The sequence below is a fragment of the Taeniopygia guttata genome, chromosome 7, assembly GCF_048771995.1.
Source record: "Taeniopygia guttata chromosome 7, bTaeGut7.mat, whole genome shotgun sequence".
Taxonomy (NCBI): Eukaryota; Metazoa; Chordata; class Aves; order Passeriformes; family Estrildidae; genus Taeniopygia; species Taeniopygia guttata.
The window spans coordinates 3676550-3694668 of NC_133032.1; the positions used below are offsets into that span (position 1 = coordinate 3676550).

The 18119-nt window shown below is 46.2% G+C and overlaps 1 protein-coding gene and 1 long non-coding RNA gene across 2 annotated transcripts; one reads left to right on the forward strand and one right to left on the reverse strand.

Annotated features, from left to right (window-relative positions):
* The first annotated feature begins 271 nt into the window (after positions 1 to 271).
* LOC115495899 (uncharacterized) lies at positions 272 to 16887 on the forward strand. The gene is made up of 4 exons (XR_003961224.4): positions 272 to 960; positions 3345 to 3453; positions 13897 to 13995; positions 15894 to 16887. It is a non-coding gene; the product is annotated as an uncharacterized lncRNA (long non-coding RNA).
* LOC115495898 (helix-loop-helix protein 13-like) lies at positions 10487 to 12807 on the reverse strand. Its single transcript, XM_030276972.4, has 2 exons — positions 12360 to 12807; positions 10487 to 10958 (listed from the first exon to the last, which is right to left on the reverse strand). The coding sequence occupies exons 1-2, from the start codon at positions 12805 to 12807 to the stop codon at positions 10921 to 10923; spliced, it is 486 nt and encodes a 161-aa protein (XP_030132832.4). The 3' UTR covers positions 10487 to 10920.
* Positions 16888 to 18119: the final 1232 nt, after the last annotated feature.

Consider the following 18119-nt stretch of genomic DNA (forward strand, 5'->3'; position numbering starts at 1 on the left):
GGTTAGACTTGGATGTAGAATTATACTATAACTGAACTTACAATTTTGATTAGATTTGAACATAGAATTCTAATTAGACCTGGACTTAGAGTTAACATTCTAACCAGCCGCTAGAATAGGAAAGCTGATGGACATTTCCCTTGCAATAGCTGCAGTTTTCAAGCATTTCTGAAGTTGTAACTTCATCTCTGACCTAGTGGAGGGAAGTGTTTGAGCCTGGCTTTATTTAGGATCCCGCTTAATCCCTCTCTGAGTGTGGAGGGTGTAAAGATCCCAGGAGCTCTGGTTCTGAGGTGGCTGAGAGCTCGCTGAGGTTTTCTCTCTCTGCATTGAGATTCCCTGAGCTCGGGGAGCTGCTCAGAGGGAATAGATCTGTGCATTATCAAATAATTCTTGGGAACTGGGCTCAGTTGCAGCAGTAACGCTTTCCAGGCTCGTGTCTCAGCTACCATCTATCCACAGGGCATCTTCTGAACCTGCTTTAATTCCTGCATCGCTTCGAAAATGTAGGATTTTGGGAGGAATAGTCCCGTTCTGATGTGTTTCTCCTCCCTAAGTGGAAATGTCAGTGTTTATTTGCGAACGGCCGGAGAATGCTGTGATGTTTTCTCTTTCCATTTTCCCCTCAGGTGTTTTTTTGGCACAGTGTGATTTAAGATAACTAACTAACTAAATAAAGAGGCTCAAATGCTGAAAGCCCCACCGGTGTGGCTGTCAGAGGGACCCCTCCCGACGGCACCCCCGCTCCTCTCCGTTACCGTGACGCTCTCCCATTTTCCCCTGAACACTCCGCGTTCCAGGAGACTGGCACAAGCAGCCTCCTGGCCGCCGGCTCAGGTACCTCACATCCTGGATCCATAAGGATGCCGGCAAGGCTGGCTTCCCCTTCCCTGGATCGCTGCGAGCGGGATGTGCTGTTGGAGGTCTATGGAAGATGCCGAAGGCTGCTTTGCGCTGGAGGTAGGAGAGCAGGGAGGGAGCCTTGGCTGTTTGCTGTCCGTGCAGGAGCTGCACGATGTGCTCGCATCTGGCAGCTTTGTAGCACCGTGCCTGTGCTTATCCAGCCTTGCTCCTGCCGATGGGAAACCTCAGGATCGCAGCGAGCCTTAGGTTAAAGCTTCGTGCCTCCATCTCCGCTGATAAGAGCGTTTCCTGTATTTAGGCACAGTTTAAACCGAGCTTTCCAGGTGGAATGAAGGGTTATTCAGCCCTGTGTGTTATGATAAAGCTCATTTTCAGAATATCCTGTCCCATGTCCAAGCGGACAAAAATCAGTTCCGGATTCAGGCGTTTTTTGGGGTCAAAGAGGGTCCAGCCACGGTCATTAGAACAATGTGCAGACTGAGCATTTGGGAACACTGATCTCTGTGCCTGAAACCTGGTTTTATACCTAACATATCATTTGAGATAAATTCTCAGAGCAGCAGGTGTGTCACTCCAAGCCTAACTTTAATTTGATGTGCAGTGAAACATTTCAAAGCGCTCAGATGTCTTGTAGGGAAAGATGTCATGAAAGACCGAAGTGGTTGCATCATATATGAAATATGAATAAAGGGGCTTTTGTTTTGTTTCTGTCTTCAGGAAAGCAGAGATAGAAGAGGTCTCCTCCAAGACAAGTATATTTCTATGTTAAAAATAATTTGCCAAGCAGAAGTAAAATGATGCTCCACAGCAGCGGAACAAAACAAAATTCCTCTGTGAGCTTCCCAGTAGAACATATATTTTTTTTTAATTTAATGGAGTTAATCCTTGTTTGTTTACCTTCTTGATTATATTAACCAGCAAGGTAGTGATTAAAGGCAGGAGTGTAGCTCATGCTAATTATATTTAAAGCCCCTGAACCTGTTTCTTTTTAGTTAGAGATGATTACAATAAACACACCTGCACTATTTTACAACAGGCTCAGCCTTGGCTTGGGATGCCAGGAAAGGCCAGGATTTAACCCTGCTTGGCACTTTGTATGGAGACACAAAGTGGGGATTTTTCCAAGGAATCTGGGAATTGTGGTATGGAGGGACTGGAACGAGTGGCCAGGCAGGTCTTGAAAATAAAGACGGATTAAACAATAATTAAATTCACTGTATTGTTCAGCAGGTAAAGCAGAGGCTAAATGTGCTCCTGTATGAACATTCATGGGTGTGTTGGTCAACATCAACTGGCTCTGCAGAACCTGTTCTGGTCTTAGCCTAAACCAGTACAAACCATTGCCCCTACTGGTTTATACAGGAGCTGGCTGCCTTAATCATGGAGCACAGAAATATTCTCATAAAAAGTAAATTTCCCCTTTAGAGTGCCAGGTTTGGGTTAATATGAGGGGGTTTCAAACAAAAATAAGACCTGCAGAAGTTAATTCACCGCAGCAGAGTGGTTTGGGGAGATAACATCTATTCCTGCTGTTTAATTAAACCCAGATTTTTATTTGCTATACCTTTTAATTAAAGAGGAATAAGATATTTGCTCTCCTAAGGCATCTGGTTGATTTTATGAAATGTGGGGTTTGGGGTTTTTTGTTGCTTTACTTTCTAGTTTGAGATTGAAATGCACCACTCTGCTCCAGCACATTTTTTATTGAAGGGAGGTTAGGCAGCTTTTCCTCAGCTCTGGAGGCTGGGAGACAATCACAACCATGAAATTCCCCTCCGGATTCGAGCTGATCTGCTCACAAAGCAAGGAGGAATAATAATAAGTCCTCCCTGCAGCTGTGAACTTCAGCTAGGAATAAGTAGCAAGGTAACAGATATCACAAAGCAAAAGAAGTGGAAAAAATCAAGTAGGGCAAAAAACCATTTCCCTTGCTATTTATTCAGGGGCTTAAATTTATTTAAGCAGTGAGAGTATTTTAAAAAGCACTTATTTTGCATTCATATGATAGTGAAGAATTAAAACAAATTCCCTGAATGCATTTTTAATGTGGTTTATAAACTGCTTTTTACTGCTTGGAAAAGATCGATATTTATATTATTATGCATTTGATCTCACTATTTGTGCTAAATACCTTTAGAAGAGATGCTTCTCGGCTCCTCCATGTTTAATTTTATGAAATCTCTCAGAAGTTAAGGGCAGCTTTTCAACCTCATAATAAGATCATATCTCTTCAGATTTCCCTTGAATGTTCCATGTTATTTTTGTAGGGCACAATTCTTCCTCCACATTATTTAAGATGCCTTGAAAGTCAATAATTTCTGATTTTTAAAAAAATATATATCAGCAAAACTTCCAAGGCTTTTCCATCTTCGTCTGCTGATTTGGTTTTGCAGTTTTATGGGATTGCAGAGTTATTATTGATTTTTAACACTATGAATTTCCTGGGAAGGTACCAACCACGTATTACTTTCATTTTGCAGAGCGGTTGAGTTACAGCCCTGGCTCAGAGTCGCGTGTTTTCCTGATGTTTTACCCCAAGGAGCAGGGTTTGGCTGTGGAAGAGCAGCACTGAGAACGCTTCACAAAGATGTAAGAGCCGGGAGAAAAATATAATGTGGAAAAAGGAAAATTGAGTTATTGAAAGAGCTTTTTTTTTTCTGGTTTTTGTTTAGCTCGCGGATTTTTCACCCCCTGAAAGTAGATCCATCACTCTGCTGGGGCAGTGTAATGTTTCTGAGCCTGAAATTCCTGTCACGATGTGGCAGAAATCCTTCCCCGGGGTATCAGAAGGAGAGTTGGATAGTGTCTGTTGGAAACTTACTGATAATATGGACTTACCTTCCTGGAAAAGGTGGATTTAGGAGTGCAGCATGTATTCCAACAGCAGAAAAAAAACCTGATAAACTGCTCAATGTAAGGTGTTGATCCACCCCAACACAGGAGTTTATCCTCTGTGCTAATTGCACCCTCATGTCAGCTCTGCCTAATTTAAGTATAATCAAGGCTTCTATTTAAACATGTGCTTTGTTGTTTCCCTGGCCTGATAAAGTGGGATTAAATGCTGCAAATCTGCCTGTTGGATGTGCAAAAATCAGTGCAAGGGTTCCTTACAGCTGGGAAGTTCCACTGCATCACCCAAAATGCTTGAATGGGTTGGTGTGCACCTCCTCAGGACGGGGAAATTATGGAATGGAGGGAATAAATGCAGTACCAGAAGTGTCTGTGATGTTTCAAACAGCACCAGGAGAGGGGTGCTGGCTGGAGAGCGTCTGCGAGCCAAAAACCTTGGGAACCGCAGGCCAGAATTCCCAGTACCCGAAAAACAGGAGAGTTAGACGCTCGCTGCAAGGCAGGTCTGGGATTAACTCCCTGGCTGGGCCCGGTGCTGTAACCTCCGATAATGGCTGTTCCAGTTGATATAAGTTTGTTGTGCCCCGGAGAGCCGCGGCACCGCGGGCTGGGGAGAGCTCTCCCGCGCGCTCCGGCGGGGGATCGCAAATGCGCTCCCTTCTCAGCAGCTCGCTGAGCAAAATGCCCTCTCTGGGATTCCCAGCTGGAGCCATGAGCTGGAATGGGCTTTGGATAAGCCTCGTCTGTCAGTGGGACTTGTTTCTGGAAGGGCAGAGAGAGGGAAACCCGCTGGGCATTGGAGAGGCTGCAAGGAAAGGCCCACCAGGCCAATGTCATTTCATGACTGATAACAATTCCTTATCTCTGGGTGGAAGGCTTTATTATTCCCTCTTTTCCTATGCCACATTTCCAGGAGACAGGGGTGGTAATGTGAGCGCACCCCAAACAGCCAAAACCTGGGATTGTCCTTCCCGTTTCTCCATTTGCATCTGCGTGCAGCAGTGTCTGATGGGAACAGCCCGGGCTAAAATTTTCCATGCTCGGTGTCTGCCTCGGACGGATTATTTTTGGAAAGGGCTTTTGGAGGAGATGGCTTAGCCATCCCTGGGAGTGGGATCAGAGAAAGAGGCATCTTGCAGTGGCGCAAGCTCTTCCAAGATGAGAGCAGAGAGAATGCTGTGCTGCTTCCTGAGGGTGTTCAGGATCAGTGGATGCTCTGCCTGGAGGCTTTTTGTGCCAGCTCATGGCATCTTGGCTCCCTCAGGGAAATTCTTCCCTGATATTTCAAAGAATTCAGGCACTGCAGAGGGAGGGATTGTAAGGGTAATTTTTTTTTTTCTTTCTATTATTCTCTTTCTCTATGCAAGGTGTGTAAACAGGACGTGGAAAAATGCATTCAAACAGCTCCAGAAGGATAAAAAACAAGGGTTTGGAGTGAAGAGGCATAAAACATGATCTAAGTGCAGAGAGAGATAGTTGTGCACAGCCTTTATATGCAGTTTTTGCAGCAGATGTTTCTGTTCACTCTGTTCCCCGAGGTGATGATCTGCTTTCCTGGGGTTGAGCTGGAGCAGGGATGCTGGCAGGAGCCCTCCTCTGCTTTTGGAAAGGGGAGATTATAATCCTGGACCACGAGAGGGCACTGCCTGCAGCTGGATTCCCCTCAGTTCAAACACCGGCTTGGATAGTGAATCCAAAATATTATCTGCTTTTATTCCCGTCACCCTCTCCCCCTCTTCTGGCAAGGAATTATTTTTGAGATTGGAATTGCTTTGGCGCTGGAGTTTCCCTGTTCAGATGCACTAGGGCTTCAGCAAACAGTCTGGGTGGGAGTCATCTAAAATTAGCCATCGTGGTGGAAATTACACTTTGTTCCCACAAAAGGAGCTGATGTGGCTTGGAAGGCTCTTCCTAAGGTCAGGACTTGCTGGTGGCCCCCACAGCCTGGGTGCCTACACATGGATTTATTGAGGGGGTACAGTGGGGAAAGCAGAGATGAGTTGTTGCAAGGGAACTCCCACAAGGGATTTAGGATGCTGAACCAGCTCTGAAAAGCCACCCCAGTGCCTGTTTGCCTCTTTTGCCACCTGTGCAAAGGGACTGTCCTGTTCCAGGGCATAGCTTCAACCACAGGGATGGTTGGATCCATTCAAGGAAACAGGTTCATTGCTTCCCTCCCAGTGCCTGACCCAGGAGCAAACATCTTCTGCCACAGGATGGCAACCCTCAGGCTGCTCTGAGTTCCTCCTGCTGATTCCCTGGGTCATATCCCATGCCCATGGAGAGCATGGACACAGCCCAGGAAATCCTGTCCCAAATGGCCATTGCTGGGTTTGAAGGTGAATGAAGGTTGTGATGAAGTCTCTGCCATCCCACCTGAGGGCACACCATGATGGTAGCACTCTCCAGGTGAAGGATTTTGGGCATGAGAGGTACAGAGAAACTTAATTCGTCTCTGCAACCGGAAGGAAATGAAGGAAAGAACACCTGGGAGCTCCTTCATTAGCTGCAATTTTCCCAAGTATTCCCATTCCATTCCTTCCCTGGGAGGGTGGGCAGGCCCTGGCACAGGGTGCCCAGAGCAGCTGTGGCTGTCCCTGGATCCCTGGCAGTGCCCAAGGCCAAGTTGGACACTGGGGCTTGGAGCAGCCTGGGACAGTGGGAGGTGTCCCTGCCATGGCAGGGGCTGGAATGGGATGGGCTTTAATGTCCTTCCCAACCCAAACCCCCTGCCATGGACAGGGACACCTTCCACTATCCCAGGTGACTCAGAAATGCAAACTTGCTGTCATGGGTCTGTGGCCAAAAAAAAAAAAAAAAAAAAAAAAAAAAAAAAAAAAAAAAAAAAATTAGAAAACCAAATTGCCCTTTCACTACCAAATTGTCCCTGAAACTACCAACACGTTCTCAAAAGAACAGCTCCCAGTGAGGATGTGATTCCTTTTGTTCCAGGATTTCCAGGTTGATGAAGAGCCACAGAGTATTATTCCAGAAAGGGTCAGCAGTTTACTTTTGGAAGAAGGAAGGTGTAACAAATAATTCTCACATTTCTTGGCAAGGAGAGTGGCGGGCTGGAAATGGGGTTGTGTTTGGAATGAGCAATTCTCCTGCTGCTCTTGGGCCCCTCAGCTGCTCCTCAGAGGCTGGAGACCAGGGTAGAACTCCTCAGCACCTTCTGGCACCCTTCCATGGGAGGTTTGGCTGTGGAATTGAAGGGGAAGCAGGGCTGAGGAAGACCAGCAAGGTGGAGCCTGACCCTCGAACCAGGTTGGTCATTGGTATTCCCTGTTTGGGAATGTGCTGATTGACTGAGGAGTCTTGGACAGGCCTTCATAAAGTCATCTTAGATTCTTGATTTGTGCAATGGTGTCTGGGTTGCTCTACAATCAGGTTGTGTGTGTACATCATAGAATTTGTGTAATTTATTCCTGGAATAAAATGTCAGGGTTCAGGACATGAGATGAAGGAACAGAAAAATGAGCATAACTATCAGTTTCCTGTCAGAGAATCTCACTGTGCTGTCAGTCAGGCCTGTTGGCAGGAGAGTTGTGACCCAAGGAATGAGTCAGAACTGTGAGGGGAGAGGATGGGTGGATATGGAGTATATCCACAAAATCCACACTCAGCGATTCCCCTGGATTGGCATGGAGTGTAAATGTCCTGCACAGAAATAATTTCCCCCTCATCTTTCTGCCTGGTGATACACATCTAGGAGCTGAAGTTCAATCAGAAAAGGGCAGCATTGTTCAAGAGCAAATGTGTGTCCAGCCCTGGAGATATTCAGGAATGCCTTTCCTGGAAAAAATCCCTGAAGAGACAATTTGTTTTTGCTCAGTTTAGCAGGAAGGGAGCCATAGCTCCAGCTTGGCTTCCTGCAGCCAGAGAGAGCTGATGTCCTCTTGATTCACTTTTATTTACATGAAGTGAACGGCACCATCAGAGACTGACCTGATTCTGTGACATGTTCAGCATTTCAGCAGTCAGTTGCATCCAAATGATTTAACAGCACATCACCCAAAAACCGAGCCTTGCTTTAGCAATTTGAGGTGGAGCATCAGCTGGAAGAGCCTGGCAGGCTCTGGGTAGCTTGGGGAGGGCAGGCAGAGGTGGACTGTCCCCTCCAGGCAGCACCAATCAGCATAAATCAAATGTGGCTTTGCTGAAGGTGATGGAATGGCACCGGTGTCAATCAGGTTGTGCGTGAGGAGAAACATCTTCATCAGTGGTGATAAATGTATTGACCCCTACTCATTGATTCAAGAGCCCAAGATTAGAGTTTCAGCTCCCAAAAGGAACATGATATTTCTGGTTTTGACTCCAGTCCAAGCCCCAGTCCTTACATAACCCACTGCAGGGTTTATTTGCTGCAGTTTTTCCAAGCTTGGAGTCATCATTGAATTCCAATAGCTTGTTCCTCAAAGCCCTGCTTTGTGTGATCATCACATTTGTGTGATGATTCCTTGACAGCAGCAGGGATAGGTGGGAGTGACCCCACAGCAGGCAAAGCTTGCCAGCCTGCAGACCCCAGCCCAGCTGGCAAAACCTGTAGGAATTCCAAGGTGGTGCTGGTGGAGCTGGGCTGTGTGTAGCTAGCAGATATTTTTGTTTTGTCCTGGCATTGCTGTTTGAGTGTGGAGCACCAGTGATGGGTGTTTGCACCTCACGAGGACTTCAGCTTTATCTTCCTTCCTCAGCTGGAGGCACCAGGTGAAGGAAAAGCCCTGACCCAGGATATTTCTTCCTGCTATGTCATTACGATGGTTTTGGTACCAAGGCTTCTCCAGGTTTGCGCTCCATCCAAACAAGCATTGGCTAAATCTGAAAGATCCCCAAAAATCACCTGTGGATGTGCTTTCCTCCTGATACTGCACACATCCAGCTTCCTTCCAAAGCTGTTATCCCGGATTTTTAAGCTGGAGCAAAAGCAAAGAAAGAGATTTCTGCTTGTAACCAGGTGCCTGCAGCAAATTGTTTCAGGATGTGGCATTATTGTCCCGTGTCCAGCACAAAGGTCTGCTGTAGGGTAGAGAAAAGCAGGGCAGAGATCAAAATCTTTAAAATGAGGCATATCTGGAGACAGGGATTCTGGATGCCCAAAATTAGCTTTGGGTAAAGGACTTTTTAGTCCTGATGGGAGATGATTCCCCCACGATCCATGACAACCCTGGAGAGGCATTTTTGTACCTGATGATTGTGGGGTGTGACCTGAGGGGTCTGGCTGAAAGCAGCATGGAGGGAGGAATCCCAAATCCCTGTTGCCCTCAGTGGGACCTTGCAGATATAAAGATCCTGTTGAAAATCCACGGAAAGCCCTACTGGGATTATTTGGGCACTATTTAGGCCACTGAGATGGGTATGGAGCTCTCAGCCCTGGCTAGGGTCCCACTGAGCCCTCATCTCACCAGGAAAGTGACAATGTCATAGCTGCTTCCATGGCACGTTGATGAAATGGAGGATCAGCATTTCCAGAGTAGAGAACTAGGGAAAAGCAGAAAAATGCATTTTCAGGTGTTTTGTTTTGTTTGTTTGTTTGTTAAGATTTTAATTTTTTCATGTATTGTTTCCTGTAAAAATTCATCCAATTGTCTTAAGCGGGAGAGAAAGCAGAGTCAAAATTTGACATTGAATGTTTTATTCTAAATTGACTGAAATACATCGTTGCACCCAAGGTGAAATTCCCCTTTTCGTTTTGACAGAAAAATTGAAAAGTGAAAAAGGCTCTTCACAGTTTCCTCCTCTGTTGGAATCTGTGGTATTGATGATTCTGAGATTGTAGAAAGTCTCTGTCTTTCTGCCCCGCTGCCAAAGAAGAAGCCATAATTCGTCTGTGCTGTTTTCAAGGTTGTTTATTCTGTTTATCTCTAACATGTTCTGCTGCCCTGCCGCAGCTCTGTCCTGCAGGGCAGCGTGTGGGGCTCTGCCCTCAGTGGGATGTTACAAACATTAAATACCACAAACTACCTGTGCTGGATTTACAATAATGTGCCAATATCTATCATCTACGTTGAACAGTGTGTCCCCAGCCTAAACCAACAGAAAAATGCCAACACCACAGTGAAACGTGGAGGGCATGAAGAAGGAGAAAAAGGACAAAACACACCCAATTTCCTCATCTTGTCCCCTTTGAACCCCTAATCTAGAATCCTAAAATTTTACTTTTACACCCGTGCCACACTTAATTATTACTTATATCAAACACTCAGAGCTTGTAATTCATCCTGTAAGATTGAAAACTCTTTTCCATGGACAGAGATCACAGTCAGTGTCTCTGGGGGCTCTGTACAGGGGGGTTCCTGACCCCTGCCAGGGTCCCAGGCCTGCCAGGACAGCCAGAGGGAAGCCCTGGATTCCCACACTCCTCTTCAGTTTCCTCAAAGCCAGAACCAGAGCAAATCTCAGTTCCTGACATGCTTTTGCTTCATAGAGATGGGAGATGTGAGATGAACTAATAAGAGTGATAAATAATAAATACATTTTCTTTTATTTTCTGCTACAAAATGCCACAATAAAGAACATTGAGGTGGAATGGTTTCAGATTGAGGGTGGGCAGGCCCTGGCACAGGGTGCCCAGAGCAGCTGTGGCTGCCCCTGGATCCCTGGCAGTGCCCGAGGCCAGGTTGGATGGGGCTTTAAGCACCCTGTGATAGTGGAAGGTGTCCCTGCCCATGGCAGGGGGTGGGAATGAATGAGCTTTAAGGTTCCTTCCACCCAAACCTTTCTGGGATTCTGTGAAGACATGAAAAATTTTGGGTATCTACAGAGCCATGTCTCACCTCCTGGACTTCCATGGTCTCTGAATCACTGGTGACTTCCACAACCATCACACTGGATATCTTGAGCCAATCACTAGATTTTCACAGGTGTTGCTTAGTTTTTTTCTTATGATCTTTTTTCTCATGTGCTGGAAGTGGGATTTGGACATAATCCTCATACAGTGGAAGAGAAAATGTTAGGGCTGTGGTTGTGCTGGTTTTCAATGTTTTGCTATTCTTAAGTGAGTGCAGGTCTATCAGAGTGAGAAAGAGAAGCAGAAGGCCCCAGAGAGCGATGAATCGGCAGAGAAAGGGGCTGGGTGCTGGAAATGTGGTGGGGAAGTGCTCTGGGACAATGAGTGAGGTCGTTGGTGACTTGTTCTCTCTTGCAGCTCTGGGAATTGAGCAGCTGGTACCCAGCACTCCAGGTTTTGCTGCCTTTAAAGGCCTTTTCTTAATCCCACTTTACCCAGGACAGGCGGGCTGTCAGATCTGCGCAGGGGAGAGAGGAAAACACGGTCATTTAAACATTTAAATTAACCTTTAACAAGTCAACTATCCAGCCTCTCCAGAAGAGCAACCTCATTCAATTGGATCTTTCCAAGTGGAGCTCTTCAGGACAGGAAGTGTGGCAAAAGGGAGATCCCAAAGAGAAATATTTGTGTTGTTTAAAATCTGTTAAAAGCAGGGGAAGCTGACCACTACAATACAATTTTTTTTTGTGGTCAAGAGAGTTATAATCAGTGGTGTATCAAGAGTAATTTTCCCAGTCATTCAGATAATGGAAAATATTGGGAAAGGGATAAAAACTCAATTAACTTTTCGTTTCAAGTAAAGCGATTGCTTTTCCTCTGTAGGCTCTGTCCCTTTAGCACTTCCTTGCAATATGAAAGAGGAATATTTCTATTCACTGACTTTTCTCTTTCCTTACTTGTGCTGTACTTTTTGAAGGCTCATTTTGAAGGCCCCTTTTCAAGATCCAAAGGAACATATACAATAAAGGAACAGAGTTGGAAAGGGGATGAATTAACTTAAAATGCAAAGTACCAAGAACTACTGAAACCCCCCTCCCCTGCTCCTCCCTGCTCTAAGCAGTACAAAACCAGTTGCCTTCTGAGATTGAGGCCCTGTGTTGGGCAGTTTGGGCAATTTCCCACCTTCATTATGCAGTGGCCCGATGAAAAATATATTCCGGAGGAAGAAAGGCCTAAAATCATTCCAGCAAAATCAGGGATTAAGTACAAACCAAACAGAAAACTGAATAACAGCCCTCCACTTTAAAATAGAAATAATTATATGAGATTATAAATTGCAAATAGACATTTACTTCCCCATATTTTGAAAATAGCTTGAAATTTGAACTCTCTGTCTTGTGTATCCTGGTTCGTGTGTTGAACTGTAACCTTTGAGAAACTTTGGGTTACTGGAACATCTGTATTTTAAGAAATGAAAAGCTGTGCGTGTCCAAGCCTAGGTGTTTTTCTCAGCCAAGTACAAGCTAAAGAAACTTCTAAAGAAAACATAGAAAATCTCTACAGAAAAGAACATCAGAAAAGAAACAAGAAAAGAGCATCAGAAAAGCACAATTTCGCACCGAATTTTTTAGAAGGTCTAAAAATCTATTCTGAGAGTAAAAATCTTTCCTCTTTGTAAAAAGAACCGTAGCAAATTGCTTTTGGGGAGGGGAGGGGGGGTTGTTTATTCAATTTTTTAAAGAAAAAAATTCCTCCTTAAAAGAAAGTTAGAGAAGAGGGAGAATGATGATTTTCTGCCGCTACTTGATTTAGATTTCCTCTTTTCCAAGGTCATTTCTGCGCTGTTCCAGAGCTATTTGGGTGTGACAAGCAACTGCCCAAAAGCAACTCCCCCCAAAGGCCGCCCACCCTGGCTCACCGCTGGTGTTCCAGGCTGCCCGCTGGGGGCTGCGAGCGCCGCTCCTCAGGCACTGCTCCACGTAGGCCTTGGGGTGGCAGCCGGACAGGAGGATGTCCCCAAGCAGGGCGATGTAGGCAATGGCTAAGCGCAGCGTGTCGATCTTGGACAGGCGCCTCTCGTAGGGGAAGGTGGGCACGTGGCCGCGCAGCGCCTCGAAGGCCGCGTTGATGCTCAGCATCCGCCTGCGCTCGCGGAGGTTGGCGGCACGCCGCTGCCCAGGCTGCCCAGGCGGCTCCGGTGGGACCGGGCGCTTGTCCAGCTCAGCACCCACTGGCCCTGGCTGGGAGGGCTCTTCCAGGCACTCCAGGAGAAAGTTCTCCAGCTGTGTGTCGGGATCCGCTGGCTCCCAGAGGAGACATTCCGCAGTGGGGTCTCCTTCCTCGAAGCCGTAGCAAAGCTCCTCCATGCCCTGGCCCACCAGACTTCAGATTAAACTGGTTTATCAAGAAAATGGGGTTCCAATTTCATTAACAGCCCCCACCCCACTCCCCAGGGAGTTCTGGTTGTGTCCTTGGGGAAGATTATGGAAAAATTTTTCAAGGTTGCAAATCCAAGTGGAACTTGGGATTTAAATACTCCATGTCTTCCCAGCAGGAAATACCTTATGTCTCCTCTTCGCCTCTCAAAACTAATTAGTGCATGTGCTTCCCTTTTTAATAGCTGTCCACTACAAAACAATATGAATGAATTGAAGACAGAATGAGATTTCTATTTACTTTCTCCTGGAAAATCCACTGAAGCACTTATTGAGCCCTTCCACAGGTCCAGTCTCTCCACCTCCTGTTTAGAGCAGGTTCACAGAGGGATTTTGTTTGGTGAGGAGTGGTTGGAAGAAGGAACAAAATAGTCCTTTATCTTTTTGGTGAAGCATTAATAGCCCCACAAAATGGGGACAAACAAAACACTATTATATTGCTGTCACAAACACATGGTCCTGTTTTTGACAGCGCAAGACAGTAGCATCTTCTGCTCCTCTGGAGAGGGAAGGTGGGGGATGCACTCCTGTGCAAAACTGGGGCACAGTGGTACCTCATTAAGTAAGCCAACGCCACCTCCTTTGGTTTCTGCATTTCCCATTTACACTGGAATCACACATTTGCTCTGGGGACATTCAATGCTCTGTCTCACACCAGGGCTGTAAAACCACACAAGGTGCAGTCCTGGAGTGGTGGAGCAGGTGGGCCACACCCCTGGAAAAGCTGGAAACTGGGAGAGCAGCAGGTATCAGCATTGCAGGGATGGGGTGGAAGGTGTTAAGCACCACCAGAGCTTTAGGGCAGGTACGTAATATGCGTGCTTCGTTCCATTTTATTTCCACAGTGCTGATGCCAATGTCTAAATGAATTCAGAAATACTTTAAGTCGTATTTTTAAGGACTTGAGTGAATGGAAAGGAATCATGTTTTAAGTTAGAGCAAGCCTAAATGCTTTTCCTGAGACAGGTCATAAAGAACTTTTATAAAGGTACTTAATCACGTGCTTGACTTTGTGCACAGGCTCCCATCCTGCTGCTGTGTGGTGAAGTTTCAAGAGACACCTGTGAAGTTTGTGAGCCACAGGTAGATTCCTGACAGGACAAAGCTCAGCAGCTTCAGGTAAGAGCCAGAGAACAGAAAACGACCTGCATTTATCATGGACCCCGAAGGATTCTCAGGTTCTCCATCTAACAGTGTCTTAGGGTGCAGTCTTGGCAGCTTTGCTCTGGAAAAAGAGGGATTGACTTTAGGATAAGGCACAGTCTGTTAAGGTATCTTCTTAGCAACCTGGAATTTTCCCTTGTGGCAATTCTACCCGTCCCAGGAAGCTTAAGGCAGCAGGAAACCGGCTTTGGGAAAGGCTCTTGCCGAGTAGTTGTGAGAAGGTGACAGTTTAGGAAACATTAGGGCTGCCTTTGTTCTCCTTGCTGTGCAAATTAAGCAGGAAATCCATTAACTGTAAATCTGGGCAAGAAAGGAAAATGCCCCGAGTTAATATTGCCGGACAATAGAGGACAAATGGATGTTAAATAATTCGAGTTTGTCTTGCTTCCTCTGGTCAGCTCAGGGTATGAATTTTGTCCTGGTTTTGTACAAAGGCCATAATTTGTTCTGACACCAGCCTGCCAAAGAACACAAAATTTTGGTGTAGTGAAAATTCACAGTGACAGACACTGAATCCCAACAAGAAACAGGGAAGGAGGGGATGGATGCAGGAATAGCCAAAAGTCAGAGGTGGCAGAGCTAAGGCTTGAACTCGGAGTGATCAATGTGGAGTTCACTCTGCAATGGTTTCTGTGAAGTCACGGAATCATTAAGGCTGGAAATGGCCTATAAATTCATTAAGTCCAACTGTGACCCCAGTTGTAGCTCCCAGTGTCCTGTCCAAGCAATGCTCCCAAGAGAAGCCACTCACTCCAGGTTCTCCTCCAGACGCTTCTCCAGCTCCCCAGACAATATGGAGCTGAACATTGGTGGTGTTCATCTGGCACAAGCAGATGACGTTTGAAAATACCAAACTGGGAAGAGAACAGCTCCTGGAAAGTGCTCTGGAGGAGGCAGCTGTGCACTGCGAACAAGGGGCAGAGAGCAGGAGGCTCAGCAGATAACTCAGTGAGGTTTATGTGCTGGGTTCCCCTCTCTGAGCAGATGCTTCTCCAGTGCTCCAGTTCCCTCCTAGATCCATCACTGCTAGCAGTGTTGCCTGGGGATATGTTTGGCTCCACAGATGCAGAGCAGATGTTCCAGCAAGCCTCCTTTTAGCATGTTCAGGGGGAATTTGGCTCTCTTGGAGAGACTCAGGACAAAACAGGAGGGGGAAGGGGAGGGGAAGAAAGAGAAAATAAGAAAAGCTTTCCCCTTGGAAAGACAGCTACGAAAGAGGTTGGGTCTCTGGAGAGAAGACAAGGTTCCCATCCGTCCTATGAGCAGCCCTCACCACAACTCCAAACCTGCTGCACTCCCAGGGTTTCTGCTCCGCAGCTCTGCTCATCAAAGAGGGAGGGAATGGGCAGATAATTGGGCTAATTTTTCACCTGTCTGGAAGTTGTTTGTTAAGGAATGTCCCAAATAGATTGTGGGAGCAGGGCACCACCCTGAGCAGGGGTGCTGTTGCTCATGACGTTGTTATAATAGAAAGAGCTGCTTAACTGCTCTATTCTCCCAAGGCACTTCAGCTCCAGTGGGATCCAGAAATAGCACTTGACTGGTGGTCATTTTTAATCAATAGGGTCTGATGATAGCAGATTCTTGAGTCAGGAACCCTGCCCTGGATTTATGTCTGTGACAGGCAAGGGAGCCATCATTGTTTGGGTTTGGATTTTTCAAGTCTGGATATCCACATCTGCCTTTAAATACTTTCTTATTTATGCTGGGAATGCCTTCCTCAGCCTTGTCCCCCTTCCTCTGCTATCTACACAAATCCACCCACAACCAACTCTGTGATTTCATGGATTTTTGGGTACACACCTGCTTTCAGGAAATATTTCCAATGCAGTTTTTTTTTTTCCTTTCCTTAGAAGCTGGAAGCTGTTATGCTGTACCTGGATCTCGAAGATAAATGGGTCGCCTGAGGTTATTTTGGAAGTGGATTCTTCTCTCCCCTTCTTGTCCCATTTGCCTTATTTCAGACTCAGCTTGGGGAACCTTCCCACTGATAAAACTGATAATTATTATTAATACTTTCTGCTTTTTTTTTTTTTTTCCTGGGAATTCAGCTTGAATATATTTCCATCATCTTTAATTGCTTAATAAAGGGAATCAGCCCTTGGCCTGGACAAAGAACAGATGGATAAAGGACCAGATGCTTCACTTTCAAGTGAGATGACTCCAAAGCACAAGTCCATCATGTCATAGCTGCTAATCCAATGTTACACTGTGCAGCTCATCCTCAGAACTGGGAACTGGGGCCCAGATGAGCAGGGAAGAGCAGATGAAAGCTGCAAAAAAAAATCCTGGGGAAGGCTTTGTCCAGGTGGGACTGTGCAGCTCATGGTGGTGTGGCTCTCTCCACATGTGTGAGTGAAGGCACTGCCAAAATGCAGCTACAGAGGGATCTCCAGGGGCTGGCTGGTGGAGCTGCCTGGAGTCCCAGCCAGAGGGTGGACACCAAGGTCCTGGAGCTCCTCTGGAGCCACCAGCCAGGCCTGGGACACCTGAATTGCCAGGCACATGGTTTGAGAACACTGGGGGCAGGAAAAGTACAAGTATTATCATTTAGCAATGTAATGTGCTGCTTTTTAACCTGAAAGGATTGTGGATGTGAGGACATAATGAGAAACAGAGCGAGGATTTCCAGGGCAAGGGTATTTCAAAGGGCTAATGGCTATTCCTGGGATGCTCCAGTAATTGTGAAGTTTTGCAGGATGTTGATTTAAGTGAAGAAGGTAACAGGACCTTTATTATTCGCTGGGCAGAAACCTCAGATGTCAGAGATTGTGGAGGAAGACCCTGGTGAGTGGTTGTTAATATAACTTTGATTTATTTCAAATGTAGAATAAACGAGTCAAAGTAGTCTCTGCTTTAAATGCCTTTGGTGTTTAAAAGTGAACACAGTCCTGTTAACCTTTTGCAGAGTTACAGAAAGTTAATCCCAGTCTCCAGGAGAAGGAAGGTATTTTCTCTCATAAAAACACTCACTGGAGGTTTCCCCTTTCTCCCAGAGCCTTTTACATGTCGGGGGTTGACCTCTGGGCTCCTGCTGACAAGTGATTCCTTATCCAAGTCACTGCTCTGGGACTGCTTGTGTGAGGGAATTGTCCTTCTAGGGAAATGCCAGCCTGTGCTTTGATCTCAAAGAGTGTGGAAGTGCTCATGGAGTGCCTAAAGGAAAGTGGTACTCCTTATGGAATGGCCTTGAGAAAGCTGCTTGTCCAGAGAAGTTGTGTCTCCTTCATCCCTGGAAATGTCCAATGCCAGGCTGGATGAGGCTTGAAGCAGCCTGGGATAGTGGAAGGTGTCCCTGCCCATGGCAGAGGGGTGGAATGAGATGAGGCTTCAGATCCCTTCTAAACCAACCCATTCCATGATTCTATAATGCTTGAACCATCTGAAACATCCCTCCAGCAAGTTAAAATAATGCTGGGACTACAGATAATTCCTATGAATAACTGTGTCCACATTCAATGAGAAATATCCCTAGGGAGAAGAAAGTTTGTCATTCATGTGACATCTAATGCTGTTCTTAATGGTTTCATTTGGATATCTCTGAGTGGTGACTTTAGGTACCTCGCTCCCAGAAGGTTTGGGTTGCCTCTGTAGAAAACATGTTGTCTGCAAGATGCTTGTACAGTTTTTGTTGAGGTGGGTTACCCATCCCTGGAGCCCTTTCTTTAGGTACAAGAAATACTAAATATCTGTGGGTTACATCACTACTTAATGAAAAAAAAAATACAGAGAAAAAAACTCCAACCCACCATCTCCCATGCCTGTTCCAGGGCTTTTTCCCTTAGTCTTCCTGCTTTCCCAGAGGAAGGAGCTGATGAGGAGACACAGCTGGGAACAGCCACAATGATGAAACAGAGAAGAGACCCATGCTTGTGCATCCTCAGCTTCCAGCCCTACCAGAGATCTTGTGATCTTTCCCATTAACGTGCCACTTTTGTGGGATTTTGGAGCCCAAGTCTCCCGCTGTGTCCGCAGAGAGCAGAGCCTGCAGCCCAGGCTGTGGCTGGGCTGGGACCCTTTTCCCAGCTCCCCCATCCCTGCTGGCTGCACCTGCACAGCCGCCCCTGGGAATTGTAAAT

Coding starts and splice junctions, on each gene's coding strand:
- LOC115495898 (XM_030276972.4), bottom strand. CDS start 12,807: ATGGAGGAGCTTTGCTACGGCTTCGAGGAAGGAGACCCCACTGCGGAA. Junction 10,959..12,359: donor GGCAGCCTGGAACACCAGCG/GTGAGCCAGGGT, acceptor TCCCCTGCGCAG/ATCTGACAGCCCGCCTGTCC.